We start from the raw sequence: 10,235 nt of genomic DNA on the forward strand, positions 1-10,235 counted from the left end.
ATCCTAACAGGCATGTGAAGGGGTCTGATGTATAAAACATGTTCCAACTAATTATTATATGGTTTTGTGGAGAAGGGGGGAGAAATGTGGTAGTATTCAGGTTTTGTCATTATTTTTGTACTATGTTTTTAATTAATCAGAAGGACATCCAGAGTTTCAGACAGGCATTCTGTCTAGTTGCATTTAAATCAAAACAAATAAAATTAATTGACTTCAGCAGAACTACTCAAGTTCACCATTGAGTAAAAGGGTTCTGAGAATAGCCCTAATTGTCTGAGGTGTATATTATTATTCTCATTACTATTGCTACATATTTGCAGTAGTGCCCGCTATGTGCTAGGCACTTTCCAAAAACCTATGAACAATCCCTGCACCACAAAGATCACAATCGAAAGACAGAGATCAGGGGATGGGGAAAAAATAATATGCAACTTCTATACAATTTACATATACATCAACACGATTCACTCTAGGTACCAGTTCAGAGCTGGTTCTTTCAGAGGGCTACAAATTTGGCAAGATTCTTGTTGCATGCATGCAAGAAGGCACATCAGTGCTTTTCAAAAATGGAAGGTATTGGTGCTGTTGATACGTGTTGTGGTTCTTTCCACTGCATCCTAGATAGAGCTGGGTAACAATGGGGCAGGGAACAGGCAAGACTCTGCCCAGCCCTAGATGCGGGGCTACATACAGGCTGATTCGTGGGGCAGATGAGCAGGACAGTTCCCTGGATCACCATGTGGCTTGGTTTTTTTGCTGGGCTGCGTGGGAGAGTGGGAGCCTAGAGGGGCTGTCCGTAAGTTACATAGCACATTTCTGGGTCATTTTCACCCCCTCCTCCTTGTCACTCTGCAACAGTGTAACAAACATGCAGTATTAAGGGCCTGTGCCAGATTGTACTCCTTTAGTCACCCCTTGCATACTAATTGTAATAATCTTTGTACAAAGTAAACCTCATGAGGTATCATTTGAAAATTCATAATTTCACTTGTCCTGGTAACATATGTGGCAACAATGTATGTAAAACTATAACATTCCACTGTATGGTGTTACTAAAACATGTTTCAAGCCTGGGGAGTGACCAAACCAGTTTCTTAAAGATATAGGGCAAGCTGACATCTCAGCCAGGTGTAAACAAGGTCATTGGGTCATTCCTGCTAACTGGCTATTCACTGGCAAGAAAAAGGGCCTGGGCAAAAATAATAATTTTATTAAGATGATGTTGAAGTAAAAAGAAAACGGTACAGAGTTTAAGCATAGAAGTTTCTTGTTATCAGGGAATAAGGTACAGATTATCAAGGGGTGCAAAATTCGGTTTAGGAGCAGGTGGCGTAAGGAATACATAATCTGCAATCTCCCCGATTGGGGGTAAAAGTTTAATGGGTCAAAGTACAGACATTGAGATATGGGGGTATATCTACATTTTAGCAAAGAAACAGAATGGGGTTCCTGTCCACAGAGTCTGCCTGTCACCATACTCCCAGCTGGAAATGCTTCTCAAAGGGAAGACAGGACTATAAAAAGAAAGGGAAAACACCCCAAGGCACCCTTTTTCCTTGCTCTCTCTCTGTTGATTCACTGCACCAGAAGGAACAAAGGAAGCAGCCAGTAAAACAGAAGGAGGGGTCCTGCCCTAAAAAGTTTGGCCAGGAAGTTTGTGGAGAGCATGTGGTGAGAAAACTTTGAGTTTAACACAGTTTAAGTTAGGCACTAGTTGCATTTTATCTTAATTTTTATTGTAAGCATTTCTGATTTTTACGTCTCATTACTTGTATTCACTTAAAATCTTCCTCTCTGTAGTTAATATCCTTGTTTTATTGTTTGATCTAATCCAATGTATTTGAATTTAAGTGCTTGGGAAACTCCATTTGCAACAACACAATCTGTGCATATAATTTATATTAATAAAATGAGGGCCTTCATATAAGCTTGCATTGCCCAGGAGTGGGCTGGGCAATACACTATGCACACTTGTGCATGCGGGAAATCCAGGACTGGTGAGGGAGGAGCTGCTCTGGGGGTCACCCCACAGTAAGACGGAGGCTGGAGAGAGCCAGAGTGTAAGCTAAGTGTGGCTGGCAGGTGGCAGCTGCACAGACACTCAAGGGGTGGCCTGCATGCTGGGAACTCCTTTAGCAGGGCATTGCGAGGCATCCGAGGTTGCAGGGCAGGTGTGACATACTCATCAGCGTGGGTTGTACCCGAAGTCCGGGTAGCCCCAGCAGGGCCTGGCGCCCCGTGCCACAGCTCTCCGGCACAACAACGCATGTGGGAGTGGGGCTGCCCCGCTTGGCACGCGGCACGCGCACGGACCTCCGCAGACAAGGCGTCTCCATTGTCAAATGACCACCCCAGCTACCCTGGGCGCTTAAGGGCGCCGCAGGCCCCCCCCACTCCTCATCTCATTTGGGGGGCAGGGATAGCTCAGTGGTTTGAGCATTGGCCTGCTAAATCCAGGGTTGTGAGTTCAATCCTTGAGGGGGCCATTTAAGAATCTGGGGCAAAAATTGGGGATTGGTCCTGCTTTGAGCAGGGGGTTGGACTAGGTGACCCTGATATGCTATGATTCACGCCTCGCCTCTTCGCCCATGTAAGGTTTGCGCACGCGCAGTAAATTGCGTCTTGGGGTCGCGACAGAACGACCGCCGCGCACGCGGACCTGACGCCCTGGTGTGGCACTTCCCTAAGTGCCAAGTTAGTTTTCCACAATGCGCATGCGTGCTCACTCCACACTCCCCTCAACAGTTGCCGCCGTAAAGCGGGCCCAGTCGCGCGCCTGCCACTGCCCCCAAGGCGCATGCGTTCCCGGGCCCACAACGCATGCGCAGTAGGCACCCGGAGGTGGCTGCGGTACCCCCGCACGCGCGCTAGGTCTCAGCGCTGGAAGGCAGCGTGTTCGTTTGGTCGCCGGTCAGGCCCGCCGCGCCTGCGCAGTCACTGCTCTGTGGCGGCCGGTCCAGAGCCGCCCGGAGCGCCTGTCAGAGGCGCTGGCTAGGTGGGAGAGCGGGACGGAGGGTCTGGGCGGCGGCGGCAGCAGCAGGGCCCTGCGGGCCGGTCCCGCCGCCGCTTCCTCCTCGCCCCCGCAGCTGACGCTGCTGGTGATGCAGCCGTGCAGCGGCGACGAGGAGGCGGCGGGCGGCATCGTGCGGCGTCAAGGCCCCGCGCAGGCCCCGGGGACCTCCGGCGGCCTCGTGTTCCTGTGCGAGCTGGGCCCCAGCGAGGGCGAAGGGGACGCGGCCGAGGAGGGCGAGCCGGCGGGCGGCGAGAGCACGGCCAGCCCGGAGGAGCTGGAGGACGAGGAGGCGGCGGCGGCCTCGGGCGGGGAGGCGCCCCCGGGGGGCGGGGGCTGCAAGAGCTGCACGTACCAGGGCTGCAGCGAGACCACCACGCAGGTGGCCAAGCAGCGCAAGCCCTGGATGTGCAAGCGCCACCGCAATAAGATGTACAAGGACAAGTACAAGCGCAAGAAGAGCGACCAGGCCCTGGGCGGCGGCGGGGCTGGGGCGCCCCCAGCGCAGGGCGGGGCTGCCACCCCGGGGGCCAGCGCGCGGGCCGAGGTGAGGGGTTTGTGCCCGGCTCACCGCTGTGCCACGCTGCCGCGGTATCAGGGCAGAGATGTGCGGAGGTGGGGGGCAGCCGAGGCTACACATCAGCACCCCCCCCACCCCCACCGCTGTGTGCAAGGGTGGCTTGCTGTGCAGCGACCAGTTAGCAACACACCGAATCACTTGAGCGAAGGGAGAGTTGCAGGTAATCAAGTTTTCGGCGGGCTCCCCCCATTGGAGGGGGGAAACCTAGCCTGCCACTATGTGCTGCTGTTACAGGTGTCTGGGAACGGCACCTCCCCCACTGTAGAGCCACATAACTCTCCTAGTTCTCTTCTCCACTAAGGTACAGATTCAGTGCAGAATGGCACTAGTTATTTACATCACCTGCCTAGCTTTTTGGCTGCCCCTACTCCCCACACAAAATGAGTTCTTTCTAACCAGCCTGTCAGCCTGGTATGATTTCCTGTCGAGTTCCAGTTATCTAAGCATGTTTGTGGTGGCCTAGGTGGTTCCAATAATAGTAATTCTCCTGTACCAGAAGGAAATCCACACCCTTCTTATAGACTGAGGCCACTGTGCCAGGGAAAGCCTTGCAGAAAATAACTTTTTGGCCATCCGCTTTCCTGCTCCCCCCTCCCTGCCCCTTGTCTGTTACACTTATGAAACCCTGTAAGCATGCTTAGTCCTTGTATAATACTTTAAACATTCAGAACTATATGGAGTCTCACAACATCTTCATAAACTGAAAAACAGAGGCACAGGGATCACACAGTAAATCAGTGGTGGAATTGGTATTAGCAGTTTTGGCTCTCAATCCCAAACTCTATACAATGTAGTCTCTGATAGTTGCCATAATTTTTATAAAGAGTTTTCAAGCAGATTTTGCGTTTTGTGCATGTATTGTATCTTGGAATAGTATTTGGAAGGGGGAAACCACATTTCTTCTACTGAGTTTAAAAAAATGGTGATGGAGGCAGTTTGTACTGAGGGGATGGTTTTGGAAGGGGCCGGATTTTCCTTTTCCACAAAGTAGTGTCTACACTAGGCTTTGAAGATTAGTGAGACTCAAGATCGAATATCCATATATGCATCTAATAAAGGCTGAGTCTTTTGACATTTAAAAAGAGATTATATGCTTTCAAGCACTGTAGACAATCTTGTTCATCTAATAGGTCTCTTTCATTTTTTTTCTTTTTCTTCAACAGTGTTGAAGTAGCAGATGCTAGGATAGGTATTTGCCTGACCCCTTTCAGTTGGAAGAATAGTTAACAAACTTTACAGGGTGGGATGCCTCAGGCCAGAGAGAAACCAGTGTGAGGAATCTGCAGGATATTGTGAAGTTAGCATCTTATCTGTGCTAAAATGTGGATAGAATTGCTGCAGCTGTGAGTATAGCCTGACCTGGCCTCCAACCTCAGATTCTCTAGACACACATTACTTTCACGGAAATATGGTTAAAAAGTGTGGAGGGAACAATTGGACTGTTTCAAATTACTTAATTTTTGATCAAATAGATTAAAATTTTATTAGCTAGCTATGGTAACTTGGTTAGGAGTCTAATTTAGAAGTCTAATTCACCAGTTTTTGGAGTCGTGCTCACTGTGGCGAGTGGAGACTAGAAGCTGTATGGAGGGAAAGGAGAAAAACAGAACATTGTGTGGATTCTTTTCCTCTCTGGCACACCGTATTTCCTTCCACAGGTTAGGAAAGGGAAGCAGGCCCTTTTATTGTGAAATCTTTCCCCTGTAGAAATGAAAATGCGTTGTAATGACTGAACGTATAACATATGTCTTTCCTCTTGTATTTTGTGTCTCATGTCCAGGATTGCGTTGAAGGTTCAGTTTCTGTTACAAAACAAAGAACAGGGTCTATTGGAGATCGCCCAGCAAGACCTACTCTTTTAGAACAAGTATTGAATCAGAAAAGGCTGGTAAGTACCATGGCTTCACAAGGCTGAAGATAGTAGGGTTGCATTTTGAGAACCAATTTTTGAAAAATTCTGTTGCTTACTCCTTTTCATATAGAATATGTATTGAAAGTTATTGGTGCCCCTCTGGAAACTTGGAAGTCAGTAGATTGCTGTTGTGCATTACATAGTTATACAAACACGTTTTAAAAACTGAAATATCAGAGTAGACATGAAAGATGCACATTTCAACATCTGCTCAGAACACAAATATGAATAATCATGAGTATATGAATCACAATTACATTAGCTACATGTGGACATTTCTGTACTATTAGAGAAATGTGCAGTTCTTTCTTTGGGCAGATATCATTCGTAATGTATATAGGATGTTTTAATCTGTTAACCTAACTTTGCTGTAAAGTCTCCAGTAAAACAGTAAGATGTGCACTTTAAATGGTTCCAGTGCAAGCTTCAGTCATGGCAGTGTAAGAAATAAAGTTAGTAGAATTCTTAGACTCACTACCTCACTTACTATGATATTGTATACACCAGTGGTTCTCAACCTGGGGCCCAATCAGCACTGAGCTGCAGCCCATGTGACATCCTCAGGGCCGTACAGGTAATATTGGATGTGGCCCACAATGGTAAGTAGTTTGAGAACCACTAACACTAACATCTGTTTTACATTCTAGTCAACACAAGATCATTTTTGTGGCTCCTTTAACTGCCTTCCCTGAAGGTCACTTACATGGAGGAGAGAACGTAATATATTTGGTGGTTTTGGCTTTTATTGTGACTGTTTCTACTGTACCTTCACCATTGCTTTTAATCTCCTTCCATCAAAAGAGAAAACTGCTCTTCTACTACCTTCATTAACAATGAAAAGCAGCATAACCTGCCCTGATTATTGTGCTGGAGGTCTCTTTAGCCACCTACGTGCATGATTAAAATGGAGGACTCCAGGTCCCAGATATTGTGAAGATGAAAGTCTTTAAAGAAAAGACCTCAGAATCCTAGGTTTACAGCAAAATAACCTTATTTTTGTCTCTCCTCTCCCAGTGATATACAATATATAGAAGAAGCACCTATTTAAAGTCTAGAAATAAACTTTGGAATAGTGTTCATGAAGAAGTTATTTTCTCTAATTCTTTAAAGTAGCCTGCAGAAAAATTGGAGTCACAAAGCAACCCTTTGGCTGCTCTCTGAGTCTTGCTATTGTATTGCAGTTCTTTGGCTCCCTTGCCTGACTGACAGTACCTTCACAGCTCTTAGCTGCACTTGACAAGGTCCTTTTAGTAATGGAAACTGAAAACACTTTTATGATTTCCCTAGAAATATAGCAACCAGATGATCTTGGGAAAAGTAAATATTTCTTTGAAAGGCCTTTGCGCAAGATTGACGCTCTTTCATTCATGGTTCTGCCCATCAAACAGAAAAAGCAAGGCACAGGTCCTCCTTCAACTGTGTTGCTGTCTTCTTCAGTGCTTTGCCCCTTTTTCTCATTCAGCAATATTTCTTTAGGAAAGATCCCTTTGTTTTTAATATAGCCCACCTGGGCCAAAGTATGTGGGAAGGAGGAGGACATGATCTCATAAACCATAAGGGTATTTTTAAATGGAATGTTATTGTATACATCTTGAAGTTTTCCAGAAAGCCAGTTCTTTTTCCAAGTGGCACAAGGATGAAAACATTTCCTAATACAGTAGATAATGCTTAGCACTTTTATGGCACCTTTTATTCAAGGATCTTAAATATTTTGGTGTCAATTTAAAATATCCTCTTTTCTTTCTTTAAGTCATTATTAAGAAGTCCGGAGGTGGTACAGTTTCTGCAGAAACAGCAGCAACTGCTAAGTCAACAGGCTTTGGAACAAAGGCAGCAACAGTTTCCAGGAGCACCCGTGTAATGGGGAAAAAGATCTGCAGCAGAATCTCTTGCTGAAGTGGTGGAGGGATATGTATCTTACATAAGTGAAAAAAGGCGTGTTAAATATTAAGATGGAAGACTAAAATTGTTTCTGCTGCATTATACCTGTATTGTTTTGTGGTTGCACTTTTGGGGTTCTGAGCTGCGTGGATGTCCACAAATTTGTGAGCAAATCAGGAGGAATCTGGTTCCCCATTCTGTTTCAGAAATGTAACTTATTCATAATTTTTTTTTATATAAACGTCATTGTATCAGTAATCCTTACATAACCCCCTACCCCTAGCAAAGTCTTCCATTATAAACTAAACACTTTGCTATGTGAAAGATTTCAGTGTAGTCACTCTTTGATGATAATCATTGAAGAAATAGAGGCAATTACTTTCTGTGGAAGTTGTGAAATAAAAAAAGTACTGACTTTGAGCCAGCCCAGTAAGATGATATAGTAGCATATTGCTCAGGGATCTAAGAGACTTGGAGGCATTAGATGCTGTTGCACTAACAGTTATAGACAAAATAATGCCATGCAGTAGCTGCACTAATGGCTAAGAGTGTAAGTCATTGGTTGATCCTGTTGGTCTGTGTCCATAATTCACAAGTCTAGCTGGATTGGAGTGTTTAACTGTTCTCTCTAAAAGAAGTGCTACAGGGCTGTAACCAGCGTAATGGGTAGTTTGAGGGAATTGATGTGGAAAATAGTCCCAGAATGAATAGAAAGGAGAAATTGCCATTTAAAGGAAGAACTAAAGTGCAAAAAAGAAAATAAGCTAAGGTTTTTCCATTGTTTACATGACCTTCCACTATCCAGTGTTCATGAACTTTACAAAAAGTAATATTCAAAGAATTGGCGGTCAGTAGTGGTGGACCGTAGCTTGCTGAGTGATAAAGTGACCTCATGGATGAACCAGTTTAAGAATATTAATTATTATTAATTTGTCTTGGATTTGAAAACCGTGAGTGACTTTCATTCCTCTCTGTAAGTGAATAAAATGAAATATTTAGAGTTAAAGTTGTTGAATTTAGTTATAACATCTGTGTGCAAAGAGTAAAACTAAATCCATATCACTTGTTCCTTATCCGTAATCTTCCTCCTACAAAAACAAACCTTTTAAAAGAGCTAATACAAAAGAAATATAATCTAATCCACTCAGGTTTCTTGTTAATTAAAGTTGTTCATTGTAACAACTGGTTTACCTGTTTAAGAATTGAAACATTATATCACAAAATAATGAATCCTGAGTTTTTCTTAGTATTAAAACTAATTTTCTAGTAGAGGGTTTTTAAGTAATAATATAAGTACTTATTAAGCTGTGACTTTGGTACAAACTCTTAAGGTCCACTAATAAGTATCAATTCAATAATATTTCTGTTACTCTTGTATGGGTGTTGTGTAAGATGTATTTATTTACAGAAATTGTTCAGATAGGAATCTATTAAACAGCAATTGTGTGTCTGGAATTGTGCAGGTGGTTCTCATTTCAAACATGTTTTAAGAAATTCTGTATAAAAAATTTTGGACCAATAAGTGTTCTTTGAGCAACTTTTTTGTAAAAACTCGTGTTCCTTATATTTCTTATTTGAACGTATTGTACATTCATTTTTATATTCTGTCTCTGTATTCAAATGGCTAGCTCTGGTTAGGTAACCTTACACTGTGCTGCATTTCCAAACTGCTTGTGTTCAGAGAGAGACCACACATTTAAAAAGATAAAATCAGATAAAGTGTTTTCAGGGTGTAAATGGTTCTTATATGAAAAGAAAAAATAAATACTAATTATAGATTTTTATTCTGATATTTATATATAGAAGAAAGTAGTGGGGGTTTTTTGGTCTAATTTGGCTAAGTTTTTGGGGGGGGGTGTGTGAAAACATTTTGGGCGAGACAACTTGCAATTCAGTTAATTTAAAAAAAAAAAAGTTACAGTAGTCTTTGCTACTATAGGTTTCAGAGTAGCAGCCGTGTTAGTCTCTAAGGTGCCACGAGTACTCCTGTTCTTTTTGCGGATACAGACTAACAAATTTATTTGAGCATAAGCTTTTGTGGGCTACAGCCCACTTCATCATATGCAGAGAATGGAACATATAGTAAGAGGATATATACACATAAGAAAATATGAAAAGGTGGAAGTTGCCAAACTAACTCTAAGAGGCTAATTAATTAAGATGAGCTATTATCAGCAGGAGAAAAAAACTTTAGGTACTATACTTGCCCCAGAGCTCCCATGCCAATTATTGTGGGGTTTTTTGTTTTTTTTTTTACAATCTCATTTTCTTATTTTTAAAGTTTTCTGGCCTGTTAACAATTTGCTGAGCCCATACATAAGAACATCTATACTGTGTCAGACCAGTGGTCCATCCAGCCCAGTATCCTGTCTTCTGACAGTGGCCAATGCCAGAAGCTTCAGAGGGGATGAACAGAACCCGACAATTATCAAGTGCTCCATCTCCTGTTGTGCACTCCCAGTTTCTTGTAGTGAGAGGGTTAGGACGCCCAGAACATGAGGTTGCATCACTGGTCATCTTGGCTAATTGTCATTGATGAACTTATCTGAATCTTTTTGAACCATTAGTTTTGGTCTTCACAACATCCCCTGGCAATGAGTTGCACAAGTTGACTGCATTGTGTAAAGTGCTTTTTTTGTTTTAAACCTGCTTCCTGTTAATTTAATTAAGTGACCCCTGGTTCTTGTGTGATATGAAGGGGTAAAGAATGTTTTTTCTCCACATCATTCATGATTTTATAGGCCTCTATTATATCCCTCCCCACTCTCATAGTCAGTTTTTCAAACTGAAAAGTCCCAATCTGTTAAATCTCTCCTCACATGGAAACTGTTCCATACCCCTAATCATTTTTG

At 43.4% G+C, this 10,235-nt stretch overlaps 1 protein-coding gene across 1 annotated transcript; it reads left to right on the forward strand.

Annotated features, from left to right (window-relative positions):
* The first annotated feature begins 2,866 nt into the window (after window positions 1-2,866).
* On the forward strand, window positions 2,867-9,347 carry RFXAP (regulatory factor X associated protein). Its single transcript, XM_073342139.1, has 3 exons — window positions 2,867-3,557; window positions 5,371-5,478; window positions 7,253-9,347. Exons 1-3 carry the CDS (start codon window positions 3,102-3,104, stop codon window positions 7,361-7,363), a joined length of 675 nt encoding a protein of 224 aa, XP_073198240.1. The 5' UTR covers window positions 2,867-3,101; the 3' UTR covers window positions 7,364-9,347.
* The last annotated feature ends 888 nt before the right edge of the window (window positions 9,348-10,235 follow it).

The sequence above is a fragment of the Lepidochelys kempii genome, chromosome 1 (assembly GCF_965140265.1).
Source record: "Lepidochelys kempii isolate rLepKem1 chromosome 1, rLepKem1.hap2, whole genome shotgun sequence".
Taxonomy (NCBI): domain Eukaryota; kingdom Metazoa; phylum Chordata; order Testudines; family Cheloniidae; genus Lepidochelys; species Lepidochelys kempii.

Excerpts from the sequence above, each read along its gene's own strand:
- RFXAP (XM_073342139.1), top strand. The coding sequence starts at position 3,102 with ATGCAGCCGTGCAGCGGCGACGAGGAGGCGGCGGGCGGCATCGTGCGG. Across the intron at positions 3,558-5,370 it reads GGGCCAGCGCGCGGGCCGAG|GATTGCGTTGAAGGTTCAGT; the intron begins GTGAGGGGTTTG and ends TCTCATGTCCAG. Across the intron at positions 5,479-7,252 it reads TATTGAATCAGAAAAGGCTG|TCATTATTAAGAAGTCCGGA; the intron begins GTAAGTACCATG and ends TCTTTCTTTAAG.